Source organism: Heptranchias perlo, chromosome 8 (assembly GCF_035084215.1).
Source record: "Heptranchias perlo isolate sHepPer1 chromosome 8, sHepPer1.hap1, whole genome shotgun sequence".
NCBI lineage: Eukaryota > Metazoa > Chordata > Chondrichthyes > Hexanchiformes > Hexanchidae > Heptranchias > Heptranchias perlo.
Genome location: NC_090332.1, coordinates 9,195,939 through 9,218,729, shown reverse-complemented (window position 1 = coordinate 9,218,729; position 22,791 = coordinate 9,195,939). Strand labels below are relative to the sequence as shown.

The following is a 22,791-nucleotide window of genomic DNA, read 5'->3' as shown; positions in this document are numbered from 1 at the left end:
ACTGTCCATTGGCTGGAGTCATACCTAGCACAAAGGAAGATGGTAGTGGCTGTTGGAGGCCAAACATTTCAGACCCAGGACATAGCTGCAGGAGTTCCTCAGGGCAGTGTCCTAGGCCCAACCATCTTCAGCTGCTTCATCAATGACCTTCCCTCCATCATAAGGTCAGAAATGGGGATATTCACTGATGATTGCACAGTGTTCAGTTCCATTCGCAACCCCTCAGATAATGAAGCAGTCCGTGCCTGCATGCAGCAAGACCTGGACAACATCCAGGCTTGGGCTGATAAGTGGCATGAAACATTCGCACCAAACAAGTGCCAGGCAATGACCATCTCCAACAAGAGAGAGTCTAACCACCTCCCCTTGATATTCAACGGCATTACCACCGCCGAATCCCCCACCATCAACATCCTGGGGGTCACCATTGACCAGAAACTTAACTGGACCAACCGCATAAATACTGTGGCTACAAGAGCAGGTCAGAGGCTGGGTATTCTGCGGCGAGTGACTCACCTCCTGACTCCCCAAAGCCTTTCCACCATCTACAAGGCACAAGTCAGGAGTGTGATGGAATACTCTCCACTTGCCTGGACGAGTGCAGCTCCATCAACATTCAAGAAGCTCGACACCATCCAGGACAAAGCAGCCCCCTTGATTGGCACCCCATCCACCACCTTAAACATTCACTTCCTTCACCACCGGCACACGATGGCTGCAGTGTGTACCAACAACAAGATGCACTGCAGCAACTCACCAAGGCTTCTTCGACAGCACCTCCCAAACGCGCGGCCTCTACCACTTAGAAGGACAAGGGCAGCAGGCACATGGGAACACCACCACCTGCACGCTCCCCTCCAAGTCACACACCATCCTGACTTGGAAATATATCGCTGTTCCTTCATCGTTGCTGGGTCAAAATCCTGGAACTCCCTACCTAACAGCACTGTGGGAGAACCTTCACCACACGGACTGCAGCGGTTCAAGAAGGCGGCTCACCACCACCTTCTCAAGGGCAATTAGGGACGGGCAATAAATGCCGGCCTCGTCAGTGACGTCCACATCCCATGAATGAGTAAAAAAATTACAACTCGCTGCGTAAAAAAACGTTTCCTCGTGTCGCCTCTGGCTCTTTTGCCGATCACCTTAAATCTGTGTCCTCTGGTTACCGACCCTTGTGCCACTGGAAACAGTTTCTCCTTATTTACTCTATGAAAACCGCTCAGGATTTTGAACACCTCTATCAAATCTCCTCTTAGCCTTCTCTGACCTAAGGAGAACAACCTCAGCTTCTCCAGTCTCTCCAGGAGAATGAATTCCCTCTCATTCCCTAAACACTGCTGCCTTTAATTAAAGCCACGGCCTCATTGGTGCCTTTTGTTCTCCCCTTCAGTCTCTAATGACTCCAACAGGTTTAAAAACGTGAAGGTTATTCCCACCCACCCCTCAGCTGACACACACACACACACAGGGTAGCCATGTAGTTAAGTCTTAATTATATCCTTTTGGGTTCTGTGGTCCATCTCTGAAGCTAAGACGCCCCCAGGGCCCCAGAGATTTGGTCCACTGAGATACCTCTGCTGTGAATGGAGAGGAATGATATCAAAGAGTTCCAACACAGGTCACAGGTTAGGGACCCAGCTCCTTCCCATTAGATATTACCTGTCATTAAGGAGGGAGCATGGTTGTGGATCATGAGCAGATCAGGAAAGCAGGGCTCAGTGGGGGAGCTGCTGGAGAGAGAGAGAGTGAGAGAGTCAATGAATGCACTCGAGACACATTTACTGAGATTGTGCTAATGACTTGGCAGACAAGCTGTTCAGGGCAGACGAACAAAAAAATGTATACGGTTTTACTGACTTTATTGCTGCCCTGATGATTTGCAGCTTTAGGGCCTTTTCACCACAGGAAAAGTTGTTCGCTTTTGAGTTTATTCCAAACAAATAAAATGCTGTCAAAACCTTCAGATCCGGGCTCCTTTCTAAGCAATCTTGTTGGGGGCTACACACTCAATCTGCTGGCAACCGAGGCCAACTGCCGTTCGATTCTCACTCAAAACAGCAACGTCTTCAACAGCGTGACAAAAACGTGAGCATGAACTCCTGCTGTGCAGTCTGTACAACACTATGAAGTATGTTGATTGAGTTGGTCTGTGTGGCTCGGTGAGATACTGAGTTATACAGACCAGGAAGGCCCCAAGTCTCTGGTCTGTGCAGTCAGGTGTGTGTGTGTGTGTGTGTGTGTGTGTGTACCTCTTTGACCAAGCTGCTTTTGGTCACCTGACCTAATATCTCTATGTGGCTCGGTGTCAAATTTTGTCTGATAATCGTTCCTGTGAAGCGCCCTGGGACGTTTTACTACGTTAAAGGCACTATGTAAATGCAAGTTGTTGTTGTGCATGTCCATTGGATGGGAACAGAGTAGGCTAGGCTGTGATTCCCCTCATGGTCGAATAGTGTGCCTTCGCTCACAATCTTGGCCTATTCATGAGGTACTGGACGACCGTCTGCCCCTCTGACCTCTACCGTGGCACGAGTCAGTCCTTTCACAAGAAAGGGGGAGAAAATTGGAGGGGAAAATAGATGCAACCACTAAGAGGAATACACCAGTAATTGTCCGCGTGTCATCACAAAGGGAGTGACTAGAGGGGTTCAATGAATTAAAAAGCAATGGTCTTCTCTACTGATGGAACAGCCCATACTTCAGAGTGGGGGGGTATATGAGGCACTTCAGCACAAATTGGTTTATATATCGGCATAGGAGAGGAGTCACTGACAAATCATAAGAAAACTGCAACAGCCTTCCACTTCTTACAGCTTGTAGATGAACTTTTGGAAAAGTTACATCCAACACTCCATTGCCCTCAAGCCTTTGGCTATTCACAGAGGCCGGTCGGGTCTCAAACATCTCCGAGCACCTTTCACAACTCTCTGAACCTCACTACAAACTGTCAGGGCGGAAAAAGTTATTTTAAAAGCGGTGGAAATAACAGAAAGGAGAGCTCGCAGGCAGACTGGAACTGGTGCGGCAAAACAGGTGAGGGGGGGGGAGGGAGGAAGGGGTAGGACTGAGGGCAGGATCATTGGAGCGGCCAGCGTCACGCGGAAACGCTCCCAAAGTCTTCTCGCCTCTGGTTTCCAAGACAGACTGACCGAGCTAGATTTTCCAGCCCATCATAGTCAATAGGCCGGGAATCTAGCCCGACAGGTTAAACTACCAGGGTCACCTGGTCACCAGCGATGAGCTGTCCAATGTCTCCTCCGATCAGAGGCATCAGTCCCCAACACTGCATTTTACCCCAACCGCTCGATGCAACCTACCGACTCTTTAAAACTCAAGAGGACGCAAAGCACAAGTAGTGCTCGGTGCTCCCCCCACTAGTGGTTAAACATGCTGCCTGGTGTGGTGCACTGAGTCATACAGGCCCGGAATGGTCCTGGGTTCAATCCTCGGCTCGTGTTGCGTTGCCTCTCAGTGAAGATAGCCATATGGGCCTACAGGTGGCCTCAGCACCTAAGGAGGACCCAAATAAAATCGGCCTGGGCAGCACCCGGTGACAATCCCCATGGTTGAATAGCTGAACGGCACCCATTGTCTTGGCTCACGTGTGGCCCATGGAACCAAACCCCAGCAAGAAGACGAGAAGGACAAGGGGACAAAAATGAGAGAGAGAGAAAGAGAGAGAGAGAAAGAAACGACAATAACTTTTTTTTAAAAAAGCAAAGGCTTCTAGTCACAATGTGTGTTTCTGCTCCCCCTCATTAAATCATCCACATCCAGGTCAAAGTGACCACAACCATCCAGCATGCTGAATGATGTTAAGACGGGATGCCAGCCAGGTCTGTGTGGACATCTGGAGTCGATGTCTGTCTCACTTAAGTGATCAGTGCATTTGGGCTGACTGGAACCACTGCTCTTTCTGTCTGGCGTTCTTGAACATTTTATATCTCATTTTCCTTTGGGTGAACTTTACTGCTGAGCAAAGTGATTGATGTCAGTGTCGGGAAATGCAGCACACTTTTCTATTCCAGGCGCCCGGTGTCAGGACTAAGCATTCCCAGGTCACGTCTAGTGGCCAAATATAAAAGTTTCTTCTATTCCGGTCCAACGGGCAAGCCGTAGCCTGAACGCCAGACGAGCACCATCTATTGTACCAAAGTGATCAGTCCCCTGCTCTCCCTTCCTGTGAAACACAGCAGCCAATTTGTACACAGCAAGGTCCCACAGGAGGACAGAAGGGACCGCAGTTTAACATCTCACCGAAAAAACTACACCGACAGTGACAGTGCAGCACTGGAATGTCAGCCTAACTTTTATGCTCAAGTCTCTAGAGCAGGGTTTGAACCCACAACCTTCATGAATAGCAGGAGGCAGGAGTGCCACCCAGTGAGCCACAGCTGACAGCTGAATTATTGGACGACTAGTGTCAGGGATGCCACCTCTCCCCCCTCCCCGGTGAGAGCCAGTGTAGCTTTAAGTCGGCAGCGTTCAGTGTAAAAACTACAGACTCAAGGGCACAATTCCGAAAGCACGCAGCCTACCTCAAAGCATTCAATATTTCAGCGGAGTCCAATTATAGCTCTAATAGAATGATTAAATTCAGCTTGGTTTTCAGACGGCACCACTTAAGCACGGAGGGGTGGGGGAACAATAGCTATTAGGGGGAAAAGAGTTCGCTCACAGTGGATGAGTCTCTCTGGTGGGCTCCGATTCCACCAGAGAGACCCCTCACCCTTCTCAATTATTACCAAAGGGGCTTGGAAAGAACGGTTTTGTGAGGAGTGATTTGGATTTACAATGAAGGTTAAAAATGCATCGGCCAAGTGGGAGTAGAAATGTTGCTATTGAGCCAGAGGCAAGGTCAGTGCCTTCAGTGTACAGGATCTAGGCACCAGTGCCTCAGAAGATGGTTTATGCAGATAACCAATAGAATTCTCACCAAGTTCCCCAATCCAATCATCTCCACTGCGAATTGTGTACGTGCATTGCATTGATGTACTCTGAAGTGGGGAAGGGGGAGCAAATTGCTCATTTGCCACATTTATTTCCAGCCAAGTCTTCTTTTTTTTCCCTCTCTCTGATAATCAACAGCACAGTTATCTGTTGTTAGAAAACAAATAAATCCTGTCAGACTCCCTCATCTTATCTTGAAGTGTCATCGAGGCCTGTGTAATGAAGCTGTCGAAAGAGGAGGCAGCCAAGCCAGCTCCATTTGGAAAGGAAGCTGCTGGGAAACTGCCACCTGAGAATGTCAGCTTGCCACCGGAGCGTGCAGTGAGCAATTAATCAGCATCCTGCTTTTCTCCTCACTCTGCATCGGAGCTTCACCGGGAGAAGGGGGGGGCAAAAAAAAAAGGCATCCTGCTGCCCTTCCCTCGCTGCTAAAAGAACGGCAAACTGCCTCTACCTGAGACTGTCCCCCCCAGAGCTTGGCTGCTTAATCGCCCTTGTTTAAACAGACTTCCTCCCACGCCCCACGGTATGAATGGAACAACATCGAAACATCCCTTCGCTGCACAGATGACACGTCCTTAACAGCTGACTCTCAGGCAAACTCCCTCCTGCCTCCCGCATGCCACAGTCAACATCTCTGCATGGCTGACTAAGCCTTGCGGAAGGCTGCAGTCAGAACTAGCTGCCACAAAATTTCCTCTGTTAGAACCTTGACTGATTCAACAGTTACCTGCTTGCAGTCGGAATGACACCTTTCTCTTTTGGCCCTTAAATGTGCCAGCTGTGGCTCAGTGGGTAGCACTCTCGCCTCTCATTCCTAAGGTTGTGGGTTCAAGTCCCACTCCAGAGACTTGAGCTCAAAATCTAGGTTAACACTCCATTGCAGTACTCAGGGAGTGCTGCACTGTGGGAGGTCCCGTCTTTCGGATGAGGTGATAAACCAAGGCCCAGTCTACCCTCTCAGGTGGACGTAAAGGATTCCATGGTACTACTTTGGAGAGGAGGGGAGGTCTCCCCTAGTGTCCTAGCCAATATTTATCCCTCAACCTATATGTCACTAAAATAGATTATCTGGTAATTTATCACCTTGCTGTGTGTAAATTGGCTGCTGTGTTTCCTACATTACAACAGTGACTACACTTCAAAAGTACTTAATTGGCTGCAAAGTGCTTTGGGACATCCTGAGGTTGTGAAAGGTGCTATAGAAATATAAGTCTCTCTTTCATTGCTAAGCACAGTTGTCATCATCCTGTGGGCATGTGTGATTTGTAAAGCTGCAGTTTAGGGCAGCGCTCACTTTCTGCACCAACTTACAGATGGAAGAACTTCAGCAACTTTGGGCTGTGCACAAGATTCAGGATAATTCAGTGCTTTGGGTTAAATGCTGGGAGCTGCCTCATTACGGTACCACCTTAAACACCTGTTCCTTCCACTAGCCAGCATACTGTGACTGGGCAATAAATGCAGCCATTCCAGTGTCACCCAGGTCCCTAGAACATCTAACCATTTTCCATTAAGCAGCCCATTAACTCCCCCTCCGTGATCAGAACATCCCTTGATTCTCTCCCCTATCCTTTCTTTCCCACCCGACTGAAATGTTTATCTTTTAATTCTTCCGTTCTCATGAAAGGCAGGCATCCAAAATGTTGATGTTTCTTTTCTCTTCACAGATGCTGCCTGACCTGCTGTGCGTTTCCAGCGTTTTCTGTTTTCATTTGAGCATGCCCAGCTGTTTAATGTGGCCCCAACTACTGTACAAACTGCCCTGAAATATAAGGAGCTGGATTATGTTGACCTGTAATACCTAGGGTCCTGCTTACTGAACTGCATGCGAAAATATCACAGAATACCTTTCAAGCAGCCATTTTCTTTCAAACATTTTCAATCACAACTGGATGTCCTAAAATAGCTCCCTCTACAGGCTTCACCCTGTATTACTGCACCGCTGGATTCTAATTGTGGCTACATTATATACAACAGAAATGTTTTTGCACAACTAGAAGGACAAACCAAAGCAATGACTGTGTAGATTTAACTTTAACGGTGAGGGGCAAGGCCCACAGTGCAGGACCCCAACAAAGGTTGTAAAAAGTCAAAGATAAATCAGGAACCGTTCAAGAGTGATTAGAACAGTTCCTTTAAAAAAATGCTCTGCCAACCTCATGACACAGGAACATCCTAACAGAACTTAGTCGTGCCTAAGAGGGTGTCACCTCTCAGGCTGGCTCATATGAAATAGTACAGATGATTTACTTCATATCAGTCCCTGAAATGATCCAATAACAACAACAACTTGCATTTATATAGTGCCTTTAAGGTAGTAAAACGTCCCAAGCTGCTTCACAGGAGCGTAATCAGACAAAAATTTGACACCGAGCCACATAAGGAGATATTAGGACAGGTGACCAAAAGCTTGGTCAAAGAGGTAGGTTTTAAGGAGCGTCTTAAAGGAGGAGAGGTGGAGAGGCGGAGAGGTTCAGGGAGGGAATTCTAGAGCTTCGAGCCTAGGCAGCTGAAGACACGATTGATAAAAGAAATCGCGTGTTAGTCCAGTGATGCAATTGTGTGAATCTATTGGTTTGATAAGTACAACATTTACTTCTCAAGCAGACGGTGATTGGTTCAAGTCCCAGGTCTTCTGGTCACCCGAATCTGCCTCCTTCAGTTGAGTGAGTTTACCCAATTCTTAGATGAGCAATTGGGTGGAAGTGGACACTGTATCGGTGAGTTATATTGGGAAGTGGAAAATACTGCTTATGTCTAACTCCCCACTCAAGTAAGAGATCTCTGGCACCCAACCATGAAGCATTCAGTAAAAGAAAAATAGTGGGCTGCCTACAAACAGAGAAAAAAGTGTTTTATTAGTTCAATTTGTTGATCCTTCCCCTCCTTTTTTGTAGTTGCTTTCTTTTGTTTCCTTAGTCTCTCCGCCCCCGGTCTCTCTCAACCATACAACATCCCCCGTCTCAGAGGATTGAGAATTCAGGCCTCGGCCCAAACAGGGTATCAGAAAATGTGCAACAGTGATGCAGTTTAATTTTCTTTTATGTTCTTCACCCCCTCTCCTCTCGCGGTGTCTCACTGCAACGTTCCTGCTAAGATTAGGAACCTACCTGGGGGGGTAAACGCAACCTCTACCATTTTCAAACATCAACCATCATCTCCGCTGGCCTGCAAGTATGGCGTAGAAAATCAACGTGCAGCTGAATTCTGATAAACATAAAGAAAGAAAGAAGAAAGAACTTGCATTCATTTAGCGCCTTTCACGACCTCAGGACGTCCCAAAGTGCTTTACAGCCAATGATTTACTTTTTTGAAGTGTAATCACTGTTGTAATGTAGGAAACACGGCAGCCAACTTGTGCACAGCAAGCTCCCACAAACAGCAATGAGATAAATGACAAGATAATCTGTTTTTAAGTGTTGATTGACCAAGACACCGGGGAGAACTCCCCTGATTTTCTTCGAAATAGTGCCATGGGATCTTTTACATCCACCTGATAGACAGACAGGGCCTCGGTTTAACATCTCATCCAAAAGACAGCTCCTTCGACAGTGCAGAGCTCCCTCAGTACTGCACTGAAGCATCAGACTAGATTTTATGCTTAAGTCTCTGTAGAGCTACTTTGCCAAGAAACAGAATTTCTATAAACTATCTTTAAAAATGGAGGCAGACTAATGTACAAGACCAATGTATAGGATTGTATTACATGTAATCACCCAAACTATAATTGAATTAAAATATGTTATGCACAAATATAGAATGCATTCAATGTGCTAATCAAAAAGAATTTCAGCCTCATCAGCATTAAATATTGGTGCTTCTTTTAACTTCTTTTAACTTCTCCAATCTGCATCAATTTGGCATAGCTGGTACTACTCTCGCCTCTGGGTCGTGGGTTGTGGGTTCAAGCCCCATGGTAGGACTTGAGAATATAATCAAGGATGACAATATAACAATGACAACTTTTGTTTATATAGCGCCTTTAACACAGTAAAACGTTTCAAGGTGCTTCATAGGGGAATAATCAGACAAAACTTGACACCGAGCCAAAGGAGACATTAGGACAGATGACCTAACGCTTGGTCAAAGAGGTAGATTTTAAGCAGCGTCTTAAGAGAGAAGAGAGAGGTGGAGAGGCACAGAAGTTTGGTGAGGGGATTCCAGAGACTTGGCCATCAATTGTGAGGCAAAAGAAGTAGGGGGATGCCCAAGGGGCCAGAGTTGGAAGAACACAGAGATCTCAGAGGGTTATAAGGCTGGAGGAAATTACAGGGATAGCCTCCTATGAAGTGCTCTCCTTTGGATATGACATTAAATCAAAGTCTGATCTGGTTCAGGTCGACATTAAGTATCCCATGCACGATATGGAGAGGATCGGGGAGTTCTCCCCCATGTCCTGGCCAACATTCCTTCCTCCACCAAAAAAAAAGCATGTGCATTCACCATTCTTCTCGTTGCTGTTTGTGGAATGTTGTTGGTGCAGAAAAGTGCAGCGTTTGCTGACATAGCAACAGTCACCCACTTCACAAAGTCAAAAGCGCTATATAAATGCAAGCATTAGCATTTTCTCCACTGTTCTCCTGAAGGGATTGATGCATCCCCCGGGTACAATTCCACACTTACCAGCAGATCTCCAGCACCTCACCCAGGTGTCCATTCTTAACCAGGCTATTCAGTCATAAGGGGCATCACAACCAACATCTACACTTTTACATTTTCCAACAGGACTCATTGGATAATGATTCAGGACCGGGAACCCTGGCTGCTTTTTGTCTCGTTCTCCCTAGCCCAATGGCACTGAGGTCAGTTATAGCAGCCCCTCAAATGTCATGGCTGAGATCAGAGTGCTCAGCACATTATAGGACTCGAACCTGGTATCTTAATGATCGACACAGCTCAGTTTCACTCTGGGGATGCATCTGCCCACTGAGACTGGTAAGTTTAAGTATCATGGCTGGAACTCTATGCGATGTGAGTGGCTTTGTACACAGGAGCTCAATATAATCTAATTAGCAGATGGCGTGTTTGATTCAGGAATCAACTGGACTTTGTGTGGGGTGGGGGGGTGGAAAAATGAAACTAGCAGCAAAAATAAGGACAGAGCACATGGTCATCACTTCATAGGAGGTTATCTTTGTAACTTCCTATTACCCCAACTGGCAACCACCCCCCAACCAGAGAGCATGTCATTACTGGTGAATGCTATTTTAATTGCGTGTCTCAGTTTATGAGCTGCTTTGACCTTCCATAAAAGCTGTGGGCCAGTTTAATGCCTGAAACCCGAGATCAGAACTGACCAGCAACAGCATTGGTGAAACAAGAGTCAAGCCTCTAGCAAGCCGCTGCCATCTGCTTGCCGAACCAAATATTTACATTTCTGCATTCTCCCCACACCCTTCCCCCCCACCCACCCCTTGAAAAATCCGTTTAACCTTGCAGGACATCTGGTCTGCTCTCTAATCGGCTTCATCCTAACCTGCTGAGGCATTTGGCAGTCATTAAAAATTAGTCCACTTTGTAACTTTTTAAATGAACACCCCTCCGTGATCTTCCGCTCTTGCTCCCTCTGATTGCTCTCCAGCTGCAAACCAGCTCTCAATTAAAAAGGTGCTTTAAGAAAGTGCGAACTTGCAGAGCCTTTCACGTCCTCAGGACGTCCCAAAACGCCTTACAAAGCCGATGAAGTACTTTTTGAAGTGTAGTCACTGTTGTAATGTAGGAAACGCGGCAGTCAATTTGCGCACAGCAAGATCCCACAAACAGCAACGTGATAATGACCAGATATTCCATCTTTTTTAATGCCAATTGAGGGATAAATATTGGCCATGTCACCAGGAACTCCCCTGCTCTTCTTCAAATAGTGCCATGGGATCTTTTACATCCACCTGTGAGGGCGGACGGGGCCTCAGTTTAACATCTCATCTCAAAGACGGCACCTCCGACTGTGCAATACTGCACAGGAGTGTCAGCCTAGATTTTGTGCTCAATTCTCTGAGGGGGGGGGGATTATGAACCCACAATCTTCTGTCTCATGGGGCGACAGTGCTACCCACTGAGTCACGGCTGACGTATTTTTACACAGATAGGGCAACACTCCCACTTTTGCCTGCCCGCTAGGTAATGGAGGTGAACACGATGGAGTCCGAGGCTCAGGTTTTCATGGGAGTGGAAGTCAGAGGCAGGGAGAAGATGGGGCTACTTCCTATTGGCCCTACAACAGGCCCAATAAGGACCTGAGTGTGGCATGTGAAGTCGAAAGGGGAGTGCGCTGCTCAGAAGTACTGAGTCTACAACTAAGCAATGTTCATCCAGCACTCTTAACAGCAACATAAAATGACTTTAAGGCCAATCATTCCAATAGGGAGTCCCGCCATAAGAATGTGTGCCCCTCCCCCAGCTCAGTGCTTAAAGGCACCAGCTGGTTGTGGTACTGAGCCACATAAACCAGGACCCAAGCTTAATGCTTGCCCCATGCTGAGCTAAGCTCATCTCAGCTGGAGCAGTGGTCACGGTAATAAGGCATCCGAGGACCCCCAGGCACAAATCCAAAAACAGCCAGGGATCCTGCTCCTGATCCCTATCCAGCGGCAGGTCATCAGGAAAATAGTTAAAGACAGTTATTTTTTTAAACAAAGGGCAACAAAGGGTTAAGTGTCCCAGAAAACGGCAGGGTTGACTTGAGTTCCACAATGCAGCATCTCTGTACGCACGAATGACCGCCAGGCTGTCGGAAACGCCAGAGCACTCTGCCATCTCCGCTGCCACGTCCCGGGCAGTTGGCAGCCGGGCATTCTTGCAAGCAAGTGGCGACGGGAGATGCCTGCTTGAATCGACCCTCTGCTAACACGCACCACCCTGGCCAAGGACTGGAAAAGGCTCCGAGCCCAGGCGAGGCCCCGTGCTTGGCAGATTTGAATGACACGGCATTTGGACTGGGGACTTGACTGGGTTCAGGAAAGCTAGCACTGCAAACCCGAGGTACTGGGGCTAACACTCCAGCCATTGCTGGAAGAGCGCGGAACCGTGGTTGCGTTCCAGCAAAATGTTGTCTTAATAAAGCAATTGGCCCCATCTTGTGAAACCGAGTGGGTTTTACAAGTGCAAATACCACGAATGCGATCACAAGGTTATGACAAACAATGTTAATCAGAAAGCAACTCCCTCGGCAATTACAGTTAAACAAGAGTCAAAGGAATAAACACAGTGGCAACACTAGCCACACGACCTGATATTGTTCAAACAGAAAGTGTCAGAAAAACTGCCCGAATATTTCACTGGAATCAATTTATTTTAAACTCCACATTCTTTACTGGGTAAGGAAAACCTCTGACCCACATCAGTTGCTTTTCAATAATACTTCCCACTACAGGTACAGGTATTCCACTTAATACCGGCCCTTCTCATGACACTACAATAAATGGCTCGAAAGCATTCTGTACACTCCCAAGGTCAAAGAACATCCTTGCATTTTATCGATGTCTGCGTCGCACAGGTGATTTAAGGGAGACAATGCAACAAAATAAGACAGGTGATGGCGCTCCCAATATTAACGTGTTACTAAATGTGGTTACAGCACTGCAAACTGACCCAGATAAGGGAAACGCTGCACTGAGACTGAGAGTAGTGCACATCCACAGTCTGTAAGGGATAGTCCGTGCACACTGCATCTGCACTAAAGACATCCTGTAAGAACCAGGGAAAGAGGAAAGCCGGCTTTAAACACACACACACTCATGCAGAAACCCACACTCATACAGGAACTCCCATACACACATTCAGACAGAAACACACACTCCTACAGAAACACAGACCACACACAGGAACTCACACATTCCACAGACTCGAGATTTTAGCCGGCTATAAAATCCAGCTCCTTCTTTCCAGGTGTGCTGCTGATGTTACCAGCCCACACTCTTTCTAGCCGTGCTTAAATGTTTATTGTGCGAGTTTGTGCCTCTGGACAAGGAAAACTGCGCCCCCCACGGAAATGTCGATATTTCATTATTGCTGCTAGCGGTTATAAAAGGAGCAGGAAATAAGAAGAGTCCCGAAATGAAGCTTTATTAAGGGCCAACTTTAAAATGGACCGGATCCCAAAGTCCTTTTAAACAGGAAGGTATTCAAAAGTTACTGCCCATCGCCGTGAGGTGAGTATTGGAGAAGCGGCTCTCTGATCAGGTCCTGGGGGGTGGGGGGATTTCATGTCGGAAGAGCTGATCAGACAGCCGCTTCTGTACCTGGAGCCCAGACTAACTCTCTCTCTCTCTCTCACACACACAACTATTCCGATTGCGTTTTAAATCAATTATCAAAAACCTCTCCCCTCAGCATCATTTCATTAACAGAAATATACGAGACCGGCTTCAAAAAGCATCTGGTCGCCGATTCATTTTACAGGTTTATAGTCTGGACATTCCCATACTCGGAGCCGGAGCCCGTACGTCTCCAAATTCTCTCGCTGATATTTAGATTTTTGCCAGCTCGAGGTTTGGTACCCCAACACTGAAACCTCCCTATAATTCTGGTCCAATTCATCTCGTCTCTGCGAGGCATGAGAGATCGAGGTTTACAGTCATGGCCAAACACTGGCTTCCTGCTCAGCCTATCTTCGGAAAGTAATGGGAGTTATGTATCAATTAGTCAGCAGCAAACCTGTTCAGATATAATGTTGGTGACACCGGGGCACTGCACAAGATAATAAGCAGCTGGACGAGGGCCATCAGACCTAGGATTGTGCAGGAATCACACTCTGGAGGAGAGGGGGGGGGGGAGCTGAGGGAGGTGAGAATCGACTGCCTTCCATTCCCCTTGAACATGGCCACGGCTCGCATTCAAATACTTGGCTTCTGTCTGCAGACACCTGGCCGGGGCGATCTGTTTAATGAGCCTCCCCGGAAGGATTATTAACACCTCCGCCAGCAGCACCTTTTCCCACACAGCCGGTTGACCAGGCTCGGTCCCTGCCCGAGTCATTTTTGCAAATAGAAGGCAAGCCGCTCCCCGGGGATTTGAATTGCTATCCCGGTCGTGTGCTGCGTTACTCCCCCAACAGCTCGGCGCTCTCTGCGCAATTTCTATTCCACAGAGAGGCGAGTTGATGGGGAATAATGCAGCACACGACCAGTATAAATATATGTGAGTGCACACTGCATTTTTTCAAAATTATGATGCGGTTTTGATAGAGTAAATAGGGAGAAACTGTTCCCACTGGAGGAGACAGATTTAGGATGATTAGCAAAAGAATTAGGGGGGAGATGAGGAGATTTTTTTTACCGTAGCGAGTTGATATGATCTGGAATGCGCTGCCTGAAAGGGTGGTGGAAGCAGATTCAATAGTAACTTTCAAAAGGGGAATTGGATAAATACTTAAAAAGGGGAAAACATGCAGGGCTATGGGGAAAGAGTGGGACTAATTGGATAGCTCTTTCAAAGAGGCATAGGCACGATGGGCTGAATGGCCTCCTTCTGTGCTGTATGATTCTATGTATGGATGTGTGTGCATGTATTCAGAACACCATGACGCGCCTCTCCCATTCAACAAAAAATATTGTGTAATATATTATATTCAATACAAATGAAAGAATTATATATATATATATATACGATAGATAGCTTTAATTTAACACAGATTAGCAGTTCTCAATGAATCCGGTCTCTTTATCCTTGTAAGTATAATACGGCAATATCTTATCTCGAACCACCCAGGCTGGTGCAAGTTCATTGCTCTTGCCTTCTGTGTGCAAATATCCTCATATTTGCTTTAAGAGAGGGAGGGGGAAACATGTATTTCTGTTAAATATTCGGCCCCCTCCGCCCGAGAGAATGTGGATTAGACGGGGCAACCACGCTGATGGGGGGAAAAGAGAGAGTCCTGTTTTTCCCCTTTCCGATTTGATAGTAACCGTCTGGAGCGCAACACGAAACCACTGGGATTAGCAAAAAAAAATATCTGCAGCAAGCATCAGGTACTGCAGCACTAGGAATGAATGAATGAACAAATGAACCTTCGCCGCTCGGTGATCCTGCGAGCGGCTCGCTCCTCGCTGCAATCTCCAGCGGCCGCTCAGTGCACGGTTAAAGGGGGAGAGGAAGATTACTGTACAGATCGATCGGTCTGTGGAGCTGCCTGCAATCCCCGGGAACAGACCGAATCATACCCGGCATTCCTCCTCTGCCATCACACGGCAATGCTCGTCCATTTGCTCGCAGAGAGCAGTTAACATATATAATTCACTTACATACACGCATTCTCTATAAATGCACACACTCTTTATAATCGCCCAACCTTTACGCTGCATCGCTGCCTATTTTAAATTGCACAAACACGGATTTTATTTCGCCTTCGTACCTGGGGTGCAAAATGGTTCACACCAGTGAGGATCAGCAATTACACACGAGCTGCTGCTGCGGTGGGGCTTTTGAATATAATATTTTGATTTCGCATATTAAACTATAGGATATATATATACTGCTAAATTCCCGTCAATCAGTCCAGCATTGACGATGGACCCCAATATATAGTGGGAGGATTTTAAACAAATTATATTGCCACTTCTGAAGATTTTTGACCTCCTAGTATATGTTAAAGCATCAACATTCCAACACATAAATATTATATCATTGTCAGAGTGGGAGAATCTCCCTTATAAAGTGACATTGTTAATGATCCGTTTCTAATGGATGTCTTTCTCGGAGCTGAAGCAGAGAATCGATTACAATCTTACGATCGATAAAATACTATCCCTATTCACCCCTCTCCCTCCCCATCTCCACCTAATCTGCAGCCCCGGCCTGTGCTAAATGTTCCGGTAAGGTTCGATCTGTAGGTACAGAGAGATTTGATCTGTGTGGCAACATAAATGTGTCGAGCCTCACACATACCTTGCTAGAAAAAGCGCCCGGGATCATCATCTTCAGCGCCTGTCTCTTCAGCTCCACCAGCCTGGTGTTGCAGTTCTCACACCAAATCCCTTTATCTTCAGAACCGCAAGAGCCCGGGGACCCGGTGCCCGAGCCCGGGGAGCCGGTGAAAGACGAGCCCGGGGAAGATCCAGCGAAAGAACCCGGCGATCCGCTGCCCGAGCCCGGGGAACCGGTGAAAGACGAGCCGGGAGAACCGGTGCTCGAACCCGGGGAAGCGGTGCCCGAACCCGGGACGGATCCAGCTCCCTCGGGGGCGGGTCGGTTGGCAGTCCGTGAATCCTCGCACATCTGAAACCCTTTCCTGTACCAGCTTTCGGGGGTGAAAGTTGCCAGTTTTGTAGGTGAATAACTCTCCGTCCCCTTTTTATATATAAAAAAAAACACACAACACACACATTAAAAATCAACTCACAGCAAAAAAAAAACCCTGCCGTTTTCTTACACATTTACAATCGATTTGCAATATCTCAAATAGTTTTTTAAAAATAAATCAATCTCAGGAGCTACAACACTTACCACATGCTTTCGATTCCTTGCAAAAACAGCCCGCTCTTTGCTTCCAGACACAGAATTCATATTAAATAAGATTTTTTCCCCCTCTCTCTCTCTCCCTCTCCCCGGTTTTATTACTGAACTGATTCGGCACACAACGAGTAGCCAAGGTCCCGGGGACGCTGCACCAACCGAGAGCACAAGGAGCTAATAATATCACTGCCAAGGAAAAATAAACTTCACCAGCCCTGTGATCACATCATTTCTGCTGGATGTATGTCCCGAGTCACACATTGCCCCTCATTCCAGGACTGTCCGTTTCTACATTTTTTTTAAGAGCAAGAGAGAGGATAAACTGCTCCCTTTTTCTCCTGTTCTTGTTGCAGAGATTGAGTGGAGTCTGCAGAAGGTTTAAGTCCCTGAAGTCAGGGTGCCGGGGAGGAGGAGGAGGAGGAGGCGGCGGCGCTGCACTTAACTTGGACACTTTTTCAGCATCGGCTTTTTTTTTTCTCTTCCACCAAAGCGACTCGGGTTAAAATGAAATGTGCCAAAACTCCAGCGAGCCAGCCGTGTGGGCGGGGCTCGGGGGGCTCGGCTCGGCTCGGCTCGCCTCGTCCCAGCCGCCCAATGCCGCGCACCGCAAACAGCTGACGGGCGGCTCGGCTCGGCTCGACAAAGCTCGGCTCGGCAGGGCTCGGCTCGACAAAGCTCGGCTCGGCAGGGCTCGGCTCGACAAAGCTCGGCTCGGCAGGGCTCGGCTCGACAAAGCTCGGCTCGACAAGGCTCGGCTCGGCTCGACAAAGCTCGGCTCGGCACGGCTCGACAAAGCTCGGCTCGGCACGGCTCGACAAAGCTCGGCTCGGCAGGGCTCGGCTCGACAAAGCTCGGCTCGACAAGGCTCGGCTCGGCTCCCCGCAGCCACCCAATACCGCGCACCGCAACAGCTGGCGGAGCGGCTCGGGCTCGGCTCGATAAAGCTCGACTCGGCTCGGCTCGACACGGCTTCCAGGCTGACATTATAAAGGCACATACCGCTGGTGTGTGCGTGCCCAGCACAGCCGCTCGGACAGGGCATGGGGTTTTATTTTTGAGAGGTGGAGGGGAGTTCAAAACATCTGGCACCCTCACCCCAAGCAGCTCCTTACCTGATGGGAACTCCCTGAAGAGGAATAAGACCGCAGCCAAACTGCGTCTTGAATCACACCCCACTTGTCAATGTTAAGATGTATTGTCAATGTTAAGACGCCTCGTCAATGTTAAGATGCCTCCTCAATGTTAAGACGCCAGGTATATTTTCCAAAAAAAAATGTTCAGATGCATCTGATTTTTTTTCCTTTTTTTTTTGCACCGAATTGTGTTCAGTGATGTTGACCAGGTGTCCCGAACTGCTGCCCCTTCGCGATCAGCATTGACACACAGTCCGAGCGCTGCAAAACTCTGACTGGTGCATCAGTGTGTCAGATTAGAGACACCCGGTGCCTCCTTCTAAAAAAAAGAAAAGGAGTTTTTAATAAATATATCGAATGGGAAAGGACCTCGGTTAAAACTATTATGGTGCGGGTTTCTGAAAGCAAATTCCCAACTCGGCTCCTCTGACACTGTAGCCGAGCAGAAGCGTGGAGTCGAGATGCGAGAGGGGGAGAGACCAGACCGGCGCCCTCTGTCGTTTCCATGTTTGGATTCAGTGGAGAAGTAATGAAACACCAGTGGTTTTTCTTTTACTGCAATAAACACCCCATCCTTTCCGAGCAGATTGAATGTAAATATCAAACCGAAACGTACAGAGCAAAAACAGAATTCGCATTAGATGTATTTCTCCAAAGTTTATTAGATTGATGTAGGCGTGAAGAAAACAAGCGGCGTTTCCTTATAAACCGAGCTCAATCTATTATAACCGAATGATGTTTTGGATTAACAGACCCAAAGGAAGTCTATTAGAAATGTGAGAATGAAGTTGTTGGTTTCTAAGGAGGGTCGATGGCATTTTCAGTTTAAAGGGACTCTAGGCTGGAGAGACCCCAAGGGTAATAGGTTGAGTGGAATCAACAAGTTTGTCTTCCTTACTTCCAAATTAGGACCAGCATTGTTTTGGGCAAGAATCGTACATTTGTTTGTAGGAAGAGCCTGATGACCTGAGTTTTTGTTACTTGAAAAGCGACCCACTGGTTCCAGGTGTCCAACATCTCCAATCTAGATCCTTAAGGATAATGGCTGCATTGGGCCAAGTGAATGACCAAATGCATTACCAAGTCATCTAAAGGACCTCTTTATCCACAATGCTCTATGGAACATAGGAACAGGTGTATGCCACAAGAACATAAGAAATAGGAGCAGGAGTAGGCCATACAGCCCCTCCAGCCTGTTCCGCCATTCAATTAGATTGTGGCTGATCTGTATCTTTACTCCATTTACCCGCCTTGGTTCCGTATCCCTTAATACCCTTACTTAACAAAAATCTATCGCTCTCAGTTTTGAAATTTTCAATTGACCCCCAGCCTCAACATCTTTTTGGGGGGGAGAGTTCCAGATTTCCACTACCCTTTGTGTGAAGAAGTGCTTCCTGACATCACCCCTGAACGCCCTAGCTCTGATTTTAAGGTTATGCCCCCTTGTTCTGGACAAACCCCCACTAGAGGAAATAGTTCCTCTGTATCTACCCTATGCAACAATACCAACAAATTATTTTTCTTATCACCAGATAATGTAAACGTCTATTAAATGGCAATATTAATTATAATCAAGGATTGCAAATACCTGCTGCCTTTTTTTAATGACGTGTATTTGTGCTGGCATTAATCTGGTAGCTGCCAATACTGTGTGGATCTTAGAGGGAAGGGTTACAATCTGGATGTTCGAACTCCAAAAAAAAATTCCCAGCTTGCTTATGTGCCAATACCTTTCCTTTTAGTAGCAGCGGATCCTTGTGACATCCCAACCAGCAAACTGACAAGCTGGAAAAATACTTCAGCGCAGTCTTTTTTTTCAAACCAGACATCTAGATTTTGATCCCAGCATCAGTTAGACATGGAGATTTCCCAAAGGGCTTCTTTTGATCAAAAGACTTTTGAAAGACCCAGTGATGTGAAATTAATTCGGGCAAAATGAGTGTAGGGACTGGGACGCAGGACAAACTGGCAGCTGATTAGAATGCGTTCCCTCTCCAAGTCAGTGTCCAAATAGGAAGGTCAAGAGGAGCGAACTTCTGGCTGCATTGTGGGCACGTGCCTCCCATCCTGCAAAAAATAATGATTTTACTTCCAGGCTGTGGCGGAATGCAATCAGTTCAGGCCATAGGTTTTCATAGTGGGGCCCTGGACCCTAAGGAGACCACAAGGTCGTAAGATTCCTGTTCATCCATCATCAGATTGCTACATTTTTCTGTATTGGTTGACTTACTAGCGCATTATTTCTGTTGCTGCAGATACGAAAAAAAATATTTTCTGCCATTACAGTACTCTCTTCCTTTGGGTAAGTGATGCTGTCTTTTGGAAATCAGGACTGAGGTCCCCCGGGGAGTGTGTCAATATTTGCAGGAGGTTCCCAGGAGTGTGTTAATATTTGCAGGGAGTGGAAGGAATGTATCAGTATTTGCAGGGAATCCACAGGAGTGTGTCATTATTTGCAGGGGATCCCCAGGAGTGTGCCGATATTTGTATAGAGTCCAGGGAATGTGTCAGTATTTAAAGGAGCTCCCCAGGAGTGTGTCCATATTTAAAGGGGATACCCGGGAACAAGTCAATATTTACAGGGGGTCCCCAGGAATGTGTCAATCTTTAAAGGGAGTCCCCATGAGTGTGTCAATCTTTAAAGGGAGTCCCCATGAGTGTGTCAATCTTTAAAGGGAGTCCCCAGGAGTGTGACAATATTTGCAGCAGGTTTTAGGAGTGTATATTTGAAGGAGTCCTCCAAGAATGTGTCAGTATTTTTAGGAGGCCCCGGGACTTGAAAACCACTGATTTAGACTCTAAACTTTCAATTATTCTGGGAATATTGAATCGTTATTATGGGCAAAGTTCCGAGGAAAGACACAACCACCTCAAAATGTGGGTGATGGCTCCTGAGCGAGAATGTGACCAAATATCATTCACCTCCCTTGAAAGTTTCATCATTTCCACTCAAACCTAAGGACGTTCTCTTTCCAATTCCGCCCCTTGTTTCTGAAGTCACTGACTCATTCTGGGATACAAAAAGTTCCTCAGGAACCTGGCACCTTCTGGAACCTGTCACCCAAGTGACAATGTGTGAACTAAACAGTAAATGTCACCAGGTTATTTTACCAAGGACGTCATCACAGGAAGATGTCCTCGCCCAACTTCCACACTCATACACAAGCACTCACACATACCTACATACCTTTCCAGCAGGGGTAACATGATAGCAATTAAGATCGATGTTTTTTCCTCTCCTCCCAGGCCAGGGGCATATCTCTCAGCTATTCCCTCTTAATTTGAACATCCTGATATTAAACAGCAATGGCACAGACCAGACTCCCCAGCCAGCAAAATCAGAGAATTCTCTAGTTCTACAGGAACCTCCCTGTCAGCCCAAATCCACACCCTTTGGGTTGAGAGATAGGCCAACGGGACTGGAGCCAATTGCAGTTCTTGTAACACCAGGCTGGCTGACACCTAAGGATTTTTGAAAACAACAAAACAGAAGGCCACTACAAAAAGGGCTTTTTAGTTCTGTTCCAGTAAGGAAGTGTTTCACTTACTTAATAATTTCAAAATAATTTAGGACGTCAGTCTTAGTGATTGTCCTTTAAAAGTTGAAGGCAGATGTCTCACATTCCATTAGGGTCGCCAACCCTCCCTCCCGGATTGTCCTGGAGTCTTCAGGAATTAAAGATTAATCTCCCGGACACTGCTGCGAGCAACCCCAGGGATAACGATCATGTGAGCATTAAAAAAAAATCGGAGATAGGGAGGGGAAAAAAGTCTGTTTGACCGTCAGTCAAGAATTATCCAGCCGGGTCTGTTCGCTTTCCAATTGGCGCTGGTTTGGCAGTGCGCCACGACAGTGGGCATGGAAGGCGACCGATGGCTGGAGTGTGTGTGTGGGGGGGGTGGTTAGAGGCAGGAGGTCATGTGACGAAGCCTCCCAGAATACCAGATTTGGCAACCCTGGATGCCACGGAGCTCACCACGGTGCCTGGTGTCTGTGACTGAACCCAGCATTAATTCCAAAGTCTTGAATGGAAATGAAAATGAGGAGAGGTGTATCACAGGCCACTGATCCAACATCACCCACTTTATGCTACCGCCCGAAGTCAAAATTACCCCCACCGTGTTCGTTTGCTGAGAGCACCAACGGTATTTCTAGACCTACATCACTGAGTGAGCCTGTCACAGTTTTAACTTCAGAGGCCAAATTATTTCCAGGAAATGAATTAGACGAGAAAAATCCGGGCGGGGGGTGGGGTGGGGGAGGCATGATTCCGGCAGTTACACCAGATGGTGCCACTAACCTTACCAAGGTTTGCAGTGTATCCAGGAACAGGCCTTCCGCAGTGTGGGGTTCATCTGCGATGCCCCCCGTACCCCCCCACCTTCCCTGCCCACCGCCAAACACGCTAGAAACATTGGAAATGAAAACGGGGAGAGGTGTATAAAGGAGGGCTGAACCAATATCGCCCGACTTACACTATCACCCAAAGTCAAAATTACCCCCAGGGTCTCAGTATCACAACCTAGGGATAGTTGCTACATCTTTGGAAGTCTACCTCAGTACCTCTCTGGTCAGTTTATAATTCTCATTTTCTGCTCTTTCTTTCTTTCAAAACTTTCTTTTTTTTATTGTTTTTTGTTCTTGCGCCTCCCACCCCCCCCCCCACTTACCCGCTCCCAAAGGCACTGATTCCTGGGATGTGGTTTCAACAGGCCTCGGTTTAACGTCTCATCTGAAAGACAGCACCCTCCCTCAGTACTGCACCGACGTGTCAGCCAAGATTATGGTTGTCAGGGAAACCTCCTGACTCAGAGGCGAGAGTGCTACCACTGAGCCAAGGCAAATGCCGTTTGAAAATGTATATATACTACATCTATTGCTTATAGTTAGTCATATCTTCGAACATGACTTTATCGAATTCATGCTGGCTGCCCTTGATTATCCCATGCATCTTTGAATGCTCTCTAATTTGATCTTGAATGATGGATTCTAAGAGTTATCTTACATCTGATGTTAGACTAACATCAGTTGTACCTGGTTTATCCTTCTCTCCCTTCTTGAACACAGGGGCTACCCTGCAGTCCTCTGTCAACATTTGCATATCTAAAGAAATTGGAAATAGTAGTCACAGGTCCTGCTATCTATAAGACCATAAGAGATAGGTGCAGAAGTAGGCCATTCGGCCCCTCGAGCCTGCTCCGCCATTTAGTGAAATCATGGCTGATCTGATTTTTACCTCAACTCCACTTTCCC

At 47.1% G+C, this 22,791-nt stretch overlaps 1 protein-coding gene across 1 annotated transcript in view; it reads right to left on the bottom strand.

The window, feature by feature from the left end:
* Window positions 1-16,879, bottom strand: part of kif26ba (kinesin family member 26Ba) — a 275,252-nt gene extending 258,373 nt beyond the window's left edge. The window contains exons 1-2 of the mRNA XM_067988624.1: window positions 16,396-16,879; window positions 15,838-16,239 (exon numbers count right to left, since the gene is read on the bottom strand). Coding sequence (XP_067844725.1) covers window positions 15,838-16,239; window positions 16,396-16,455 — 462 coding nt within the window. The 5' untranslated portion in view covers window positions 16,456-16,879. The remainder of the gene's footprint in view (window positions 1-15,837; window positions 16,240-16,395) is intronic.
* Window positions 16,880-22,791: the final 5,912 nt, after the last annotated feature.